At 52.0% G+C, this 17,776-nt stretch overlaps 1 protein-coding gene across 1 annotated transcript in view; it reads left to right on the top strand.

Annotated features, from left to right (window-relative positions):
- The window catches only part of USP34 (ubiquitin specific peptidase 34), a 3,618,222-nt gene that overhangs the window by 3,011,646 nt on the left and 588,800 nt on the right, over positions 1–17,776 (top strand). The window contains exon 65 of the mRNA XM_069608012.1: positions 3,443–3,547. Coding sequence (XP_069464113.1) covers positions 3,443–3,547 — 105 coding nt within the window. The remainder of the gene's footprint in view (positions 1–3,442; positions 3,548–17,776) is intronic.

The raw sequence follows: 17,776 nt of genomic DNA on the forward strand, positions 1-17,776 counted from the left end.
TAATTCCACTGCAACTGTTGCCTTTATATCGATCTGCTCCCCGGCTCAGGCCCCGGAGCGCCACCTCATTATAGCCACATAAAAGCATCTGTAGCAAGTCACTAAGGCGAGGCGTCGTGTGTTCTGCAGCGGCTCACCGCTCCTGCTCTGCCCTGCAGCTCAGCTTATCTCGGTCTCTTTCAAGACTACGGGCACAATCCCTTTGTTGTCCGCCATCTTGGCGACAATGTTTCAACATGGCCGTCCGCTTCCCTTTCAATTTTCTCTCGAATGCCGAGCTCAATGCGCTCGCCAGGAAAGGTTGTTGTAGTGCGTTAGTTCCGACACACAATCCTTCATTTCTGGAACACCTGGGTCAATTTAAAGCGTGGTTTCTAGCATCGTTGTCGGATCGGCTGGAGCGACGCAAAGAGACTCGTCCTAATCCATGGCTAGTTAGCCATGCCCCCCTTAAAACAACCTTCTTGGTGGCTATTAGATCCGCTAGGTGGGTAAGTGAACTGCAGGCCTTGTGCTTTAAGCTTGTAAGCCACCCTTCCTGCGTTTTTGTCTGGGAGAAAATTTCACTCAGGGTAAGGCCTGTCTTAGAATATCACCTGTCGCAGTCCACCGACCTTCTGGTCTTCTATCCTCCTCCGCACCCTTCACTTCTGAACAGGAGGAGTGGTTACATCGCCCAGACCCGAAGAGGCCGTTGAGTTATATTGCCAGAAAAGCTGATTTCAGGAGAGCTGACCATCTCTTCGTAGCTTTTTCCTTAGACCGAAAGGGCCTGCCCATGACAAAGCAGACTTTATCATGTTGGATAATTTTCTGCATAGATGAATTTTACCAGGCTGCTGGGAAGGAATTACCAGCAGGCATCAGGGCCCATTCCACTAGGGGAGTGTCAGCATCCACAGCATCGCAGAGGAGAGTCCCTGTCTGGGAGATTTGTCACGCTGTGAGACGGTCATTGCTGCGTACTTTTGCAAAGCATTACAGTCTGGATGTGGCTCGTACTTCTGATGCATGTTTTGGATGGGCAGTGCTGCAAACTTCTTGTTATAACTTTCAGCCTGCCTCCTTCATTTACTGCTTTGGGAGTCTTATCAGATGAGGAATATACGGGAGAAAGGCAATCCATTGAAGGAGAAATTACTTAATGCAATGTTTTTGTTCATGGATTCTACTCCCGCAGATTCCTCATCTCCCCTCCCTTCCATCCCCACTCAGAAAAATGGTGGTTGGTGCGCATCTTCTCTTTGATGCTGACTTGGTGATGGTCCTCTGTGTCCGTTATCTATCTTCCTGCCACAGTTTCTTAGAACAAAGATTTTTCTAATGCTACTTGTAGTGTTTGCTCAATTATTCCTCCTTTAGATGTTTATTTTACTTTCTTTTTAAGGGCTCCTTAGCCAGTTTGTTCTCTCTGTTTTCCTATGCATTGTGTAGTGCTCATGGGGGGAAAAAGGGGTAACTGAAGTTGGGACGTAGTGATGTGGTATTTATACGACGCCTGACCTCATGTCCGTAGCCGACGACCAGACGCCGAGCAAGACGGATCTATGGTCAACGGCCGGGTCGAGGTCCACTACGCCCCCTGTCGAAAATACTCCAGAGCAGCAAACCTGGAGGAAATATCTATCGGATGAGGAATCTGCGTGAGAAGAATCCATAGAAAGAACATTATGGTAAGTAACTTCTCCTTCTTTTGTATAACCCTACACCACACTCAAAAGGGATTATTTTGGTTATTTTGGATGTGCCTAAAGACAACCTGGTGGCAGCAGTTGCATTTTGACTTTTTTTGCAATACTTTTCGCTAGCCCTTCCACTTTTACTGCGTTTGGCTACTAGCTGTGGCTTATGTCCCAACACGGCCATGCCACAATGTTTCTGCTTGTCCTTTGAGTGGTGGAACCAACCATTCCCATCATAGGAATGGTGTCCTGTGAAGAAGAGTCCTCTGTAGTGCTCCTTAACCGCCCACTACCTGACCAGCTTGAGCTTTGGGTTACCGCACTGCAGACGTCGCTGTTCCGCATTTCAGCCCGAAACTTTAGGGGCTGCCAGCTTGTCCTACAGCAGTCTCCTCTGTTGAATTTCAGTGTCCCAGCATCTAAGGGGCCCGAGATACAAGGCTGTCCCCTCCTGTCGCCGTGCAACAGTGCCAATCGTCAGAAAAAGCTTCCCCACATCCAGTCGTGGGTTGAGAGGAGGCATGCACCCAAGTGAGCTGCATTTGTCAACTGGAACAAGTTGTACCAGCATCTGGGGCCGACTGGGGATTGACTCGCACCTGCAACTCCTAGGCACGAGGTCCAGAAGAAACAGTGGGAAACGTGACATCCGACGACACTCTGAAGACCAGGCAAGTCCCAATTGAAACTGGAGTACGGGGGGTGAGTTACATTTGTACTTACCTGAACCCCTATGTCCCCTTATAAAAGTTTTCCTAACTTCTACAACTTGTACAATAGTTTGGCCTTGCCATTGCTTGTTCACGCGAGCACTCCGAAAGCTGGAGACCGTTTTATTCACTAGAATAGACACTTACCTGAATTCTGGAACAGTTTTCCTAGCCGCACGACCTTCCTCCTAACTTTTTCCTGCCTTACAAAACTACTTGGAACTTTGGGAACTTTTTGGGCGCAAGACCCCAGTCAACTTAGGGTTGTACTTCTAAAGTTAGGGTTGTTACTCTTGTGGACTGCCATTACAAATATAACCATGCCTTTCTTTTCGGTATTGTGGGGTGGGGGGGTATTGTTTTTTTTGCACTGGCTACTGGGGCTGTATATATGTATTTTATTATTAGTTTGTGTGATTTTATTACTTGCTTATAGTCACTTTTATACTGTTTGCTTGGCCATAAATAAATATTGTATTTTATAAGTACTTGTCTAATTGTAATCCTTGATTACCTACCTTGTGGACTCATTGTGGACCCTTAACCAGGCTCACCCCTTTCTGAGACTTGGCTTTGACCACTCTCAGTGCTACATTGATTGGTTTGGCCACAACTCACAGAGTTGTCCCTGTTCACTAACTAGGTCGGCCTCCCATACATCTGTCCACCAGGCCAGAGTATAGAAATCCAGTCCCAACACTACATAAAATTAAACTTTCTTAAATAATGTGGCATTGGTGTTCCTGCAGACAGTCAAGATTATAATGTCAGGGACGGCTCAGAATGTCTTCAATACATGTAAAGTTAATTTCCATCTGGACTGCATAGTTTGGTGCAGATGGTAATCCAAGTACTATTTTGCAGAAAATATGTTGTCGTTTCTGAAGGACCAGTATGCAGGAAGCCCCAAATGCCAGCTCTATACGTTTCTGCATATATCACAAATGAAGTTAAAATGTGAAGGATTGCATCTTTGTTTTACATATGTACCTGTTCTTTTGAAAGTATTATTCTACTTAGTTGACCTGCATTTGTTTTTGTATGTTTTAGGCAGCCAATCCTTTTTTCAAATTACTGACTATGTTAATGGAGTTTGCTGGTGGTCCTCCAGGAATGCCACCCTTTGCATCGTACATTCTGCAAAGGATTTGGGAGGTAGGTATAAGAGAGCTATTCAAATTCTCTTCAATCAGTCCTTGCCCATTTTCTGTGGTAGATAATCATTGTGCAAAATATAAAGTGTACATTTATTTCTGAGCTATTGCGGGACACATCTATGTTGGCAATAGGGTTTCATGTGCTTTACTTTTATAAATTGTGGCATTTCTTATTTGACTGAAGTTCATCCTGTATCAGTCTTCTGTTATATTTTCTAGTCACTGCACTTAAATTAACTCAGTTATATGTATATATCAGAATGGAACCATCATGGTTCAGGGTCCTCAACCCAACCTTGTTCTCTTTGATAGGCTCCTACCTCGCCTCTCAAACCTTACCTCTCCCCCTGGACAGTCTCCCATGCCTGCTGTGCCTTCCTCATCCTCTGCAAAGGCTCCCTTTTCCCACTGTGCCTTCCTCCTCCTCTGCACAGGCTCCCTTGCCCACTGTGCATTCCTCATCCTCTGCACAGAAGAAGCCATTGTCCCCTGTGCCTTCCTCCTCATCTGCACTGGCTCCCTCGCCTTCTGTGCATTCCTTCTCCTCGTCACAGGCTCCCTGGCCTGCCCTGCCTTCCTCCTTCTCTACACAGATGCCCTTGCCTTGCCTCACTGTCCCGGCTCCCTTGTCTGCCTTGGCTCCTCCCCCATCCTCCTCTATCCCCCTGGCTATCTTGCCACCCTCCGGGGGTGTGGAACCAACGTCCTCTGCGCCCCCCTCGGAAGACCTTCAAAGATGGAAAGCTGCTCCATATTGCCACGCTTAACTCTAGCTCTGCTGTCAAACACTCGTCTGACATCTGCAACCTCCTTGAATGCATGGATCTAGATGTGCTCACCATCATGGAGACCTGGATTAAGGACAGCTCTCTCACGAGCTTTGACACAGTCCTCCCTGTGTCCATCATCCCCACTCAGGCCTACTCCTCCTTCAAGAGCCTAGTTCTATATTTTCTCTCATTATGGCCACCTTCTATTAGCCACCAGGACAGTCCATTCTCTTCCTCTCGGAATGGGCTGACCTGGCCGCCTCTCTACTCCTCCTCCTCTCAACTCCTCCTGCTGGCTGACCTCAACATCCACCTGGACTCTCCTGCCTCCTCTGGACCTTGCTGCAACCTATGCAATTCACTCTCGCTCTCTGTCTTACCGTCTGGGTCCATGCACAGAGCGGGCCACATTTTGAATGCTCTCATCTCTACCGACAACCCTCTCTCTATCCCTCTCACTACCTCTCTCTCTTGGACAGACAACTCTCTCCTCTCTTCACACTTGAAGCTCTCCACTCCTCTTGCATCGGCACACCCCGCACGGCCACTCCATTTCATAGTCGCCAGACCCATGAATAGAGTGACAGTGGCTGCCTTTGCCTCCACCTACTCTACGCCTCCTACTCCTGCTACTGACCACCACCCTGACACAGCCCTCACGAACTTCAATCTCTCTATCTCTAACACCCTTGATACTCTTGCCCCGGTCATGAGGGTCTGACTGAAGCCTTCCAAAAAGTGCAACTCTTGGTACAATTCTGATCTGGCTGCCCTTAAACGCAAGTGTAGGGCAGCTGAGCAGAAATGGAATTTGTCAGGCGGACCCTCTGACAAACTGGCGTGCCGCCTCCAAAGGCAAAATCGACTCTGCATCCACACGAAGGAAGGAGTCTTTATTCAAGCCTGCATCTCCGCTGCATCAAACAACACAGCCAACATTTTCAAAGTCTGTAAGGAACTGGCCAATCCTGCAGCAGCCTCCTCTTCTGTCACAGCCAACCAGGACGTTTTGTTCGGTCCTGGCTTCACACTTCACTGCAAAAACCCAAGACATCCTTTCATCTCTCACTCCCAGACCACATCATGCACCAACACCTATGGAGCCTCTCTTGGCCCCTCCACCACTTCTCCTCTCTTCTCTCACTCCCATCACACCTGATGAGGTCGCCAGAAAGTCCAGTCAATGAAGGCCTCACCCATTTAGGACAACATTGACTCTCTCACTCCAGCCTTGGCTGATCTCTGCAATCTCTCTTTTGCCACTGGAGTTTTCCCAACTTCTTTTAAGCACTCCCTTTTGCACCCTCTGCTTTGGAAACCCTCTGCCGACCCCTCCATTCTGGCAAACTACCACCCCATCTCTATCACCCCCTTCCTGGGCAAACTCCTGGAGAAGCTGGCTATCTCTCAGCTCACCCTCCACACTGAATCTGCTGGTTGCCTGCACGACCATCGGCCTGGCTTTAGAGCATCCAGAGGCATGGAAACTGCTCTTCTGAACACCCGTGAATACCTGTTCTAAAAACTTGACACTAACACTCCCTCTGTCCTCATTCTCGTTGACCTCTCCTCTGCCTTTGGCACAGTAAACCATAACATCCTGATCGCACGGCTCTGCCACACCCTGGGTATCAGGTCAGGGTCTGGCGTGGTTAACCTCCTCCCTATCCCACTGCCCATGCCAGGTGGAACTTGGGTCCTTTCTCTCTACTATCACTCTTTCAACCTGTGGCGTTCTGCTGGGTTCTAACCTCTCCCCCTGGTTCTTCAATGTCTACATGGCTGCCCTGGCACGTGTGATTGCCACTTTCACCTCTAACTTCCAGTGTTATGCGGATGACACTCGACTCTCCTTCAGGCTACCCTCAGCCACCTCCTCTACTTCACTCATATCTGACTGTCTATCCGCACTTTAGTCCTGGTGTGCTGCAAACAACCTCTGCCTCAATACCAGTAAGCCTGAGATAGGTCGCATTGGTACTCCTGCTTTCCACTCTCACTCTGGCCGGCCTCCCTTGGGCCTGCGCCCGCACCCACCTGCGAGGCAAAAAACCTTGGTCAGCTTCGACTCCACTCTCTCCTCACATTTCAGACATTTCTTTTTTTTTTTTAATTTGTTTATTTATAACACAGCACAGAGGAAACAAGACAATAATGGCATGTAAGTCCCAGGGGCAAATCAAACAAAATAGATTCAAATCCCCTTCCCTCCCCACCCCCACAGGATCCCGCGTCAGCAGCAGAGGAAGTCTCATTCGGCCTGAGCGAGTTGGGAGCCCCCCTCCGATGGGGAAAGGGCCCTGGCAATCAGGCGGGGTTTAAAAGTCAAGGCCGGGTAATTCCGGTCATAGTCCAAAACTGGGGCCCACATGTCAGCGAATCGGTGAAGCAGACCCGCTTTGGCTGCTGTGACTTTTTCGGCTATTAAGATATCCCATAGTTTAAGCCACCAGAGACTTATCAGGGGGCCTTCTGCAGACTTCCAAGTTCGAGCCACTGTGATTTTGGCAGCCAGTAACAGCTGGGAGACCAGTGCCGCTCTTCTCCCTGTTCTCTGATACGAGTCTGGAAGTGGAATCCCCAAGAGGACCTGTTCAGGTGCCAGGGGGATCTCCATCTGGGTCATCTCTCGGATAATGGCCAGGCATTGAGTCCAGAATTCTTTCACTCTGGGGCAAGTCCACCAACTGTGGAAGTAGGAACCTATAGAGCCACACTGGCGCCAGCATTGGGGGTCCATGGTTCGCTGGAAATGATGGAGGCGTAAGGGAGGGTAATACCAGCGCAACAAGAATTTTTGAGCGCATTCCCGATTGGTAATGCATCGGGATGTCCTATGTGTTCTCGTCCAAACGTCTATCCATGTGTGGTCTTCGATCGCTTGACCCAGGTCCGATTCCCATTGGGCCATATAGGAGGGCCTGAAGAGTAGGGGGTCATCCTGCAAGAGTTTGTATAGGGCCAAGATTTTACCCTGGGCCGGCAGGTCCTTAATCATAAGTTCTAGGGGGGCCAGGGGTCTAATTGCAGCGGCTCGAGTCTGGGGGTGAGTGCACCAATGCCCTAGTTGGGCATAAGAAAATCTGTCCGTCTCTGCAAGCTGGAAAATCCACCTTGCATCGTTCAAAGGTGAGAGGAGCATCGTTCTCAAAGAGCTGTCCCAAAGTTTCGAGGCCTCCCGCCACCCAGTTCCTGAAGTTTTGCGGGCGAGCTCCCGGGGTGAAGGCGGGGTTAAGAAAAATCGGGGAGGCTGCGCTAAGGGATCCAGGGATGCCTCCACGCCTGCGGCCCATTCTCAGGCTTTCAAGGTCTGCTTAGTGGCAGTCAGTATCCCTGGCCAGTTGCGTCTAAGAATAGTGGGAATGAACGGGAGGAAGCGGGGGGAAGAGGAAGGCGAGATTGTTCAATTTCCACCCATTTCGGGCGATTGGAGGCCAGGTCCCAAGCTTGAAATTGGGCCAATTGTGCTGCAATGTGATATTTCCAGAGGTCCGGGACTCCCAGCCCTCCCAGTTTTCGTACTGGACATCATTGTTGTCCGGGGAATCCGAGCTTTCTTGCCTTTCCATATAAAGCCAACGATTTTCCTCTGGAGCCGCTGCAGAGGGGAAAGGGGGATTGTGGTTGGAAGGGCAGCGCATAAGTAGAGAAATCGGGGGAGAAGGTTCATTTTGCTTGACGTAATGCGCCCCAGAAGCGAGAGTTGCTGTGTCTGCCAACGGGCAAGGTCCTTCTCTAGTTCCGCAAAGAGTGGGGGAAAGTTGGCCTGGTAGATCTTCGCAGGGTCAGCGGGGATCTGGACACCCAGATAAGGGATCGCCTGAGTATTCCATTGGAGCGGGCTAAGATTCTGCAAGGCTTCTATCTCGCATGCGGACAGTCCCACGCCGAGGGCAACTGACTTGTGGAAGTTGATAGCAAAACCCGAAACGTCCCCAAAAGTCTGGATCTCTGCTAGGGCCGTCGTCCTAGAATCTTTGATGTTTGTGATGGTCAGCAGCACATCGTCCGCATAGAGGGCAATCTTGTGTTGGGTAGCGCTGATCTTCGGGCCAGAGATGAGGGGGTTCTGGCAAACTCGCTGGGCCAACGGCTCCATGGCCAACGCGAAGAGCAGGGGAGATAGCGGACATCCCTGTCGCGTGCCGCATGTGAGAGATCGGATCCGACATGCGGCCGTTGACTCTCAGCAGGATCCTCTGGGTCTGGTAGTTCACCAGGGCCATCCGCATGAACGTTGGTCCAAAGCCAAAGGCCGTTAAGGCGAACGAGAGGTAAGGCCAGTCTATTTTATCGAAGGCTTTAGTTGCGTCCAGGGCGATCAGGGCCAATTGCTGGGAACACTGGGCAGTGACTTCTATTAGATCTAGAGCCCTGCGGATGTTGTCCTTCGTTGATCTGTGGAGGATGAACCCCGTCTGGTCCGGATCTAAAATGCTCGGGATGATTGGGGCAAGGCGATTGGCCAGGACTTTGTAGTAGATGTTAGTGTCCAAGTTCAACAAGGAGATTGGTCTATAAGAGCTATTTTAAAGGGGGACTTTTCCAGGTTTAAGAATTAAAACGGTGATAGATTCCTGCATCGATGGGGTGACGGTGCCGGAGACCGTGAACGAGTTGAAGAGGCGGGTCATGGGGGCCACCAGTTGAGGGCGGAAGAGTTTATAGAAGCGTGTGGAGAACCCGTCAGGGCCAGGAGCCCTCGGCTTTAGGCCTTTGATAGCTTCCTCCACTTCCTCAGTAGTAATCAGGGACTCCAATTCCACTTTCGCCTCCGGATTGAGGGGTGGAAGCGAGGCTTCCTGAATGTAGGCGCGCTGAAGATCTGAGTCTCGCAGGGTCGCGGTCATTATCTCCAACTGGTGGGCTGTCGCCAATCGTAATTTCTCGTCTTCCGAGTGATGGATCCTTCCTTGCGCATCACGCAGGCCTGGGATGAAATTCCTGCTCTTCTCCTTGGCCAGTTTACTGACCAGTAATTTGTTGGTGTGGATGTAGTACCATTGCTTGGTTCTGGTCAACAGATTTGCTGTAGCGTCAGTGTAATGCGCTTAGAGTTTCTGCTGCGCCATCCCCAGGGCCCTGTAGGATTTCGGGGACCAGCCTTTGCGTTTGTGAACGGCCTCTGCCTCGCAAACCTCCATTTCTAGGATAGTCCGTGCTGCCTGCTTTTGTTTGTGGTAAGCGGCGCCTTGGGCATTCAACTCCCCTCTAAGTACTGCCTTCATAGCATCCCAGGTATTGGCTGGGGAGGTGTCTTCGTCAGGGTTTTCAGCAAAAAAGTTTTTAATCGTTGTAGCAATCGTATCTCTTATAGCCATGTGTCCCAGGATGGGGTCGTACAGGCTCCACTGGCGGCGGGGAGGTGGATCCGGGTCGTGAGCCCGCAAGGCGAGCAAAACCGGGGCATGGTCTGAGAGGATCTGGGAGCCAATCTTAACATTATTTGTGAAGGACAGAATCTGGGGGGAAACCAGCATCAAGTCGATCCTGGAGAAGGTACGATGAACGTATGAATAGAAGGTGAAGTCTCTCTCTTCAGGAGATAGCACTCTCCAGGAGTCAACAACGTTCACCACACGGAATAAGTGGAGTAGGGCCGTGGCCAGCTTCAGGTCTCTAGCTGGCGAGGGGTGAGACCTATCCCTGAGTAGGTCCGGGACCCTGTTGAAGTCTCCTCCAATGATCACCTGTCCCTCAACGAATGGAAGGAGGGAATCCTCCAGGTCCTGGTAGAAGCCTTCTTGGTGCTCATTCGGGGCGTAAGCTGAGACCAGGGTGTAGAGTTGACCAAGTACTGAGCATTTGACCGCTATGAAGCGGCCCTCGGGGCAACTCAACGATTCTAGGATCTGAGGTTTCAGGGTCCTTGCAAATAAAATTGCAGTGCCTCCTTTCTTGGTACCTCTGGAGGCCAGGAATTGCAGGGGGTAGAGCTTGCTTTGTAAGTGAGAGAAGTCTGTCGGGAGCAGATGCGTTTCTTGCAGGATAGAGGTTCCCTCATTATGCAGCATGTGTAGGATGGATTTCCGCTTCGGGGGAGAGTTCAAGCCTCTGGCGTTTAGAGTGGTGAGCTTCAAAGTTAGGTGCGGGGGGTGAAGCCCTGAGTCCGCTTGTTGCGGGGGGGGGAGAGGGGAAGTGGTGCGAGCAGAGTCAGCTATAGCCGTGAGGGAGATGCAGGATTAAGGTTTCTAATGGCTGAACGTTTTTAAAGGAAGTCTCCAACGGGAGACAAAAACTTCCAACAGTGGCCTCCAACGAGAGGGCCAAACTGTGACCGGGGGGACCGAATTTGATTAGTCGGTGACTCCCCCGGCCACCCTGGACGTCGCAGGGTGACATCTCCAATGTAATTGAGAGTCTCTCCAGGGGTAAAATAGATGACATCCACCCTGGAGGAGGGTATGGACCGCATTGGGTCCGCGGTAAGCTTGTGGGTATTTCAGTGGTTCCTGCGTTATATGTGTTTCGGAGCTACTAGCCCCCGCTATCTGGGTTTGCGGTTCCGCTGCACTCTCGACCACGGGGTCTGCTTTGGCTTGGGTGAGGCAGCGTCTTGACTAAAGCTTGTCTGGCTTGAGGAGTGTGGTTCTGTAGACCCAGGGGAGTCCGGACGGAGGATGGCAGCTGCGTCGTCCAGATGGCTAATGGTGTGAGAAGTGCCCTTATATGAAAACTGTAGCGCTGTGGGGAACAGCCAGCAGTAGCGAATCTGTTGGTCTCGCAAGAAGAGCGAGAGAGGGCGCAGCAACCTGCGTTTTTGGAGGGTCAAGGGGGAGAGATCCTGAAAAATCTTCAATGGGGAGCCTTGGAAAGAGAGTTCATCTTTGGAACGGCCTATCACCGAGATGGCTTCCTTAGTGGTGTAGAAGTGCACTCTTGTAATGACATCCGGAGGAGTGTCTGTGTCCAATCCCCGGCGGGGCCGCAGTCGGTGAGTGCAGTCAAGCAGGAGCTGTGTCTCATCCATGTCTGGCAGCAGGGATTTAAAAAAGAGGCTTACGTATCCGGGAAGCTCCTTATCGGAGATCGTGGAAGGGACCCCACGAATACGGAGGTTGTTGCGCCGGGAGCGATTCTCCAAATCCTCCTCCTTCAATTCGAGGATTTCGGTTCTGTCCATTAGCGTCCGGATAGAGCGCTGGACCTCCGTTAGTGCATTAGTGTGATCCGTAGCCAGCTCCTCCGACTCCCCCAACCTACTTTCGATGTTGCTGAGTCGTTGTTCCATTTGCTCCAGCCTGGACGTTAGTTCGGTCATGCAGGACCTGAATTCCGACTTGATGTCCGTCATAAAAGCCTGGAGGTCCTCCTTGGTTGCAAGCGACCCCTTATCTTCAGTGGATTTCTGGGGAGTGAGTTTGGGGGGCGGGGTCGGACTTCTTCCCTCTCTCCGGGGCCAGCAGCATGGTGGAAATGTCACCTGATTTAGTGGCTTTTGAGGCTTTAGACATGGTTTCTGTTAGGCAGAAACCTGTGCAGGTTCCTTGGGGGACCACTACAAAAGATTTAGGACTACAGGTGTTGGCAGTAAACCCACTTGGTAGCAGTCTGTACCACCCAGATTTACCTGGTAGCTGTGGCTGAGCAGTCAGACATCCTTCAAGAAGAGTTAGGCAGTATGTAAAGTATACACAATAGGCACTCAGACACAATAGCACAAGCAAACACTGACGAGAGCTTTGGTATCAAGGTATATAATTATTTATTTAAAAACACACTTATTGAAACACTCCAGCACTATTATTGTACATCACTCTAAACACAGTTACTATTATTATATATACATACCTTATTCCTTATCAGACAAGTCTTAGTTAACACCACTTATTTCCAGACAGAGGTGAGCGCTTAACTATAGATGGCACTCCAATAAGTTAACGAAAAAAGGAGGGAAAAAGGCAGAATGTAGGAAAATACACCACACTAATACTAAGGAACTCTTAAGCAAGTCAGGAAAGTCAAAAGTTACTTATGAGCCAAAGTCCATAGGCCGGGCCCACTCTTGGAGAGAGCAGGGCACAAATGCACCCAAGATCACACAATGACAACAGGCTTAAAAAGTCTTGCAGGGAGTTCAGAAAGGTTTTAGTTAGGCTCAGAAAAGTTTAGCCAGGGTGTCCCAGGGTAACCCACGGTCGAAAGCTGGGGGCTAAATCTACCCCGTACAGTCGGTTGCAAGGGAAGCCAGGCGGAACACGGTACCTTATGTGGAAAGGATCCTCCAGCGGGGGCAGTTGTTCCTGGCAGCGGGTGCAAGTCGCGTCATCGTCCAGAGGAAGAGAAGATCTCGACGTGGAGGAAAGATGAAGGTCGTTGCATTGCCAGGGAAGAAACCAGCCGTGGAGTTTTCCGGTTAAAGGTACTACCCTTTGATTCGATGTAGTGGTAAAACGGGGTATCCCGGTTGCCGGGGTGCTTGGCACAGGCAAGGCGGCCACGAGATGCTCCAGGAAGCGAAAAAAGGAAGCAGACTGGTTATCCCCACCAGTCGAAGGAAGAAGACTCTCCGGGCTGGAGATCTCCTCTGTCGTTGGGAAAAGTGGTGAGACGGTTCAGCAGTGCTCCACCGGTGGTGTCGTCGTAGCAGGTCGGCTCAGCTTCTCCCTCGTCGGATTCTTAGGTCCTGTGGCGACTTCTAAAGTTCCAGTCCCCAAAGCCCTGCTTTTATGAAGACAACCCCCATTCACTCAGCCTAGCTGTCACTCAAACATGCTAAGTGGTGAGCCAGCCGGCTCACCACTTGGGCCAATCAGGACAGAGTGCGACTTGAGTTGCCAAGGCAACTCAGTCCAGGGTGCCTAAATCCCCCTCCACCCCTCCTAAGTACCCCAGACAGAGTGGCACCACTTTGGAGGGCTTCTGTCAAAAAGTGGATCAAAGGGCTCAACTTGAGTTGGAGTCACAGAAGCGAACACAAACACGATTTTAGAACCGAGTTCTGGCAAAAAATACCAACCAGAGAATTAATATTAAATAAATAAACCGGTGGTATGTTCGGGGCTATAGGAATTAAATAATTAAAGTTGGTAGCCTCGAACAATGGGAAATCCCATAGAGATATATTCGTGGTTGAATATAAAAAGTAGTATCCACTGCCACCAGCCAAAACTCGATCAGGGGGGGCGGAGATGTGCCCCCTCGACTAACAGACCCCGGGGCAATCGAATTGCCCCGGCCAGTACATCCACAATATGATGGTTTGTACTGGTTCTGTTCAGAATTTGAGACTAGTAAAGTCAATGGTGACTTTACATGCCCTGGGAGACAGTAGTCAGTCCCAGGGTATGGAGTCTATATTGGGGGGTCACTATGACACCCCTGTGTTACTGCACTGAGGGTGCTGTGTAACACACATCACAAAAACACATGAAACCCTATGGAGTAAAAGACCCCATAGCCCATTAAACACATCTAGAGTCAAAGAAACACACTCAAATCATGCCCAAGAGTGAGGGTAAAAGAGTCTCAATCTTGGCAGGAGAAAAAAATAAACCCCAAAAATCCAGCAAAGCTGCTGGGGGACTCACTAGGTTAGGAAATTCAGCCTAAACAGAGAATTCTCCCTAACAGTTTCAAGGTGAAGGACCGGTTCAGGGGGCTCGGCCCGGCAACCACGCACCGAGACTCAGGGCATCGGCCGCGGATTCTGGGGACAGCAAGGCTAGGGGAGTGGAGTGGGCCGGGACGCCCCAGGAGGCAGCGCAAACAGTCAATGGTCAAGTCCCCCCCAAGAGTGATCAAATACCTTGTTGGCCTCGCATCAAGAGGCCAGGAGGTAGCAGGTCCACAGGTCACCCTCCGTAGAGCAGGTCAGGCAGCCAGGGTCGTAGGTCTGTTCCCCTCAGCTGTAAAATGGGGATGGGCAGGGGCGCCCCAGGAAAGTCAGCGGCGTAGCTCAGGCTGGGGCTCCGCTGTGCAGGATGGCTATGGGTCGCCGATTCACCCTCCGCTGCAGGGGCCCAGGGTGCAGGCGGTAGGCGGTGAGGAGGGGTGGGCAGGGGCACCCCAGGAGGCCAAGGAGGGTGTCACGACGGACCAGGGGCAGCCCGTAGGAGACTCGGAGGCCGGCGGGCTGTAGGAATGCTGTGAGCCTCAGAAGGTCCCGGAGCCAACGGGGGACAGAAGAGGAAAATCCCCAGAGCGCTCCAGGCAGGAGAGAGCGGGATCGCCACCAGCGCCGAGGGCCGCCGGACTCACCTGGATGGTGGAAGGGTCCCTCTCAGGAGCTGGGAGCCGAGGCGTAGGTGGGCAGCGTGGGGCCCCCCCTCTCGGAGGGGCCAGCAGTTGTGGGTCTGGTGCTGGGGGCCTCCTCTCAGGGGCCGAGGCGCAGCAAGGCAGCGTGGGGGCCCCTCCTCCAGGAGGGGGCCAGCAGCCGAGGACCTGGTGTTGGCGGGCCGCCGGGCTCACCCGAATGGCGGAAGGGTCCCTCTTGAAAGCCGGGGGCCGAGGCGCAGGCAAGTGGCGTGGGGGCCCCACTCCTCCAGGAGGGGGCCAGCAGTTGAGGATCCCCGCCCCAGGGTCCCGCAGGATGGGCACGGGGGCACCGGCACAGGCGGGCCCAACGGGGTTGCAGGCCAGGAACCCGCGGACTGCGGGCATGGAGCGGGAGAGTGTCCGAGTGGTGGAAGGCCGGAGCGATGACGCACCGGGGCCGGAGCGGAGGCAGCGGGTGGCGGGAGACTCAGTTCGTGCCTCCGGGGCTCAGGGGGAGCGGGGCGAGCCAGCAGCACAGGCGATCCATGTGCGGTGGGGTGAGGCTAGCGGGCGAAGGCGTGCGCCCTCACTGCACCTCCCGAGTGCACAGGGGGGGAACCCCGTCTCCAAGGTCTGCCGCGCACCAGCGGGGAGAAGGAAGCAGCCGCCCTTTTGGTCGCGGCGCCGGCCGCCGGAGAAAAGAACTTCTGCTGCGTTTGTAGGGATCCCGGGGGTGTTAGGCTCCCAGATTGCGGCCATCGGTGCGGGGGATGCTCCCCTGCAGCATTCTGATAAATTGCACGGCGGGCAGAGCAGGAACCGGGGGAAAATCAATGGTGACCGCGGACCCATGCGGAGGCCATTAAAGGAGCTGCCTCATCGTCGGCGCTCCAGGCCACGCCCCCCATTTCAGACATTTCTAAAAAGTCCAACTACCAGCTGCACCTCCTCAGAGGTACTCTTCCTTTTCTCACCTTCCCCCATCGGCTCACTGTCTCCAGAGCCCTGGTTATCTCAAGGCTGGACTACTGCAACAGCCTCTTTCTCAACCTCCCTGCCTCTGCTTTGCACCATAAGCAACTCATCCAGAACAGAACCGCAAGACTTATCCTTGGCCTCATGCCCAGGCACCACATCTCTCTGGTGCTGAAATCTCTCGACTGGCTCCTAGTCACTGCAAGGATCAAGTTCAAGACCCTCTTCATTGTCCACAAGGCTTTGTGGGGCCTGGGACCTACCTAGCTTCAACAGTGCCTACCTAAATGCTGTCCTTCCCAAGCCGTCCGCTCATCTACCTACAACCTTCTGCGAGTGAGCCGGTCCTTCAAGCAGAGATTTGGAGGGAGATCTTTATCCTGAGCAGGGGCCTCCCTCTGGAACAGCCTCCCTGCCGCCCTCCGTCTTGAGCCTGATCTCCTTAAGTTCCAGAAATTCCTTAAGACATTCCTTTTCTCCTCTTCCTTCTCTCTCCCTCTACCCTGCTAACCTCTCTCTCTCCACTCTATCCCTCTCTCCCTCCTTTTTCCACACAGTTTGCTGAATGGCTGTCGGGTGTACCTCAGAGTCTCAAAGGTCCCTGGCACCTCGCCAGTCCTCTCGCACTTGGCTCCTGGCCTGCACTTGCCTCATGATATATAATATGACATTTATAACGCGCCTATACACAAGTGTTTCAAGGCGCGACGAGGCAAGGGAGGGGAACAGAGGGACGACAGAGAACAATATTACTAGGGCAGGTGACGTTGAGATCACGCAAGTGCGGGGGAGGTGGGGAAGGGGAGAAGTGCGAGGGGGAAGGTGGAAGGGTAGTGCAGTACATAGATAAACAGTAAATAAATAGAAACAATGAATAGGAACAATAATAACAAGTGCAGCCAGCTGGTGGCAGGTGCAACGGTAAGTGCAGGCATCGGGTGTCAAGTGCTGGTAGGGGGCTGTAGGGATACAGAGCCAGCCCCGGAGTGCAAGTGTTGCCAAGGGGGCAGTGCAGGTGTCCAACTGGCGGGGCGGGGAGCTGGGCGCGAGAACAGATGGTAGCCAGGTGACCAGTGCAGTTTCAGATTCAACCAGGAGTTCAGCAGGGGAGATGAGGAGAGAAAGCAGAGGCAAAGAGGAAGGTTGTGAGGCGCTTCCCGAACCAGAGATGGTTCTCCTCAGGTAGGGAAGCTGTTCCAGAGCGCGACCCCAGCCGAAGAAAGAGATTTACCACCAACTCGTTGCTTGGAGAAGCGACTGACCCTGAGGGAGTTGGAGGCGGATGAGCAAAGAGCTCGAGAAGGAAGATATTTAGGAATAGAGAGCTGAAGGTATTGAGGCCCCAGACCCCAGAAGGCCTTGTGGGCAATGCAGAGGGTTTTGAACTTAATCCTCGCAGCCACTGGGAGCCAGTGCAGAGATTTCAGTCTTGGAGAGAAACGATCCTTGGGCTTGAGCCCAAGGACAAGTCTCGCAGTCCTGTTCTGGATGAGTTGCAGAGGGAGGACAGTAGAGTCAGGCAGATTTAGAAAGAGGCAATTGCAGTAGTCCAGCCTAGAGAGAACCATAGCTCTGGAGACAGTGAGCTTCTGGGGGAAGGAGAGGAAAGGAAGAATACGTCTGAGTAGGTGCAGCTGGTAGTGTGACTTCTTAGCGACATCAGAGATGTCAGGAGAGAAGGAGAGTGTGGAGTCGAAGATGACCCTGAGATTTTTAGCCTCACAGGTGGGAGCAAGAAGAGGGCCATCACTACTGCACTTGGTTAATGACCCATGAGAGTGGCATCTCTCAGCACTTACCCCAGTTTCTAACTGACTGGGCACACTTGCCCCCCCTGTACTTGTTCCCCCCTCTCTTTTACCGTCTGTGCAGTTGCAGTATCTGAATGTACCATGCCTTGAAGATCGTCTATCTATCTTCCCTGTCTATCTATCTTCCCTGTCTCCCCTCCTTGTATGGTGACGCCTCAATTCACTTTGAAAAACTGCAGAATCGTTGTCAGACCCATTTGCTGTTATCTACACTGTTAATCGTATTATATGCACTTACTCTGCCTTGTATCGGCAAGCTTGTATCGTTCAGAAATTCAAGGGCTCTGAATGACTATTGTTTTTTCCCCTTGTTCCCTCCCTCCCTGTGCACCTTGAAACACCTGCCTTGTGTATAGGCGATATACAAATTACCATTACATATATCCTCCTGTATGATTCATGGAAACAAGCAATTTGAGAAAATAAGTTGCGTATCTAGTTTCACAGGGCCTCAAACCTTTGGGCAATGTAAGC

This window comes from Ambystoma mexicanum, chromosome 4q (genome assembly GCF_040938575.1).
Source record: "Ambystoma mexicanum isolate Mex_15411 chromosome 4q, UKY_AmexF1_1, whole genome shotgun sequence".
Lineage (NCBI taxonomy): Eukaryota > Metazoa > Chordata > Amphibia > Caudata > Ambystomatidae > Ambystoma > Ambystoma mexicanum.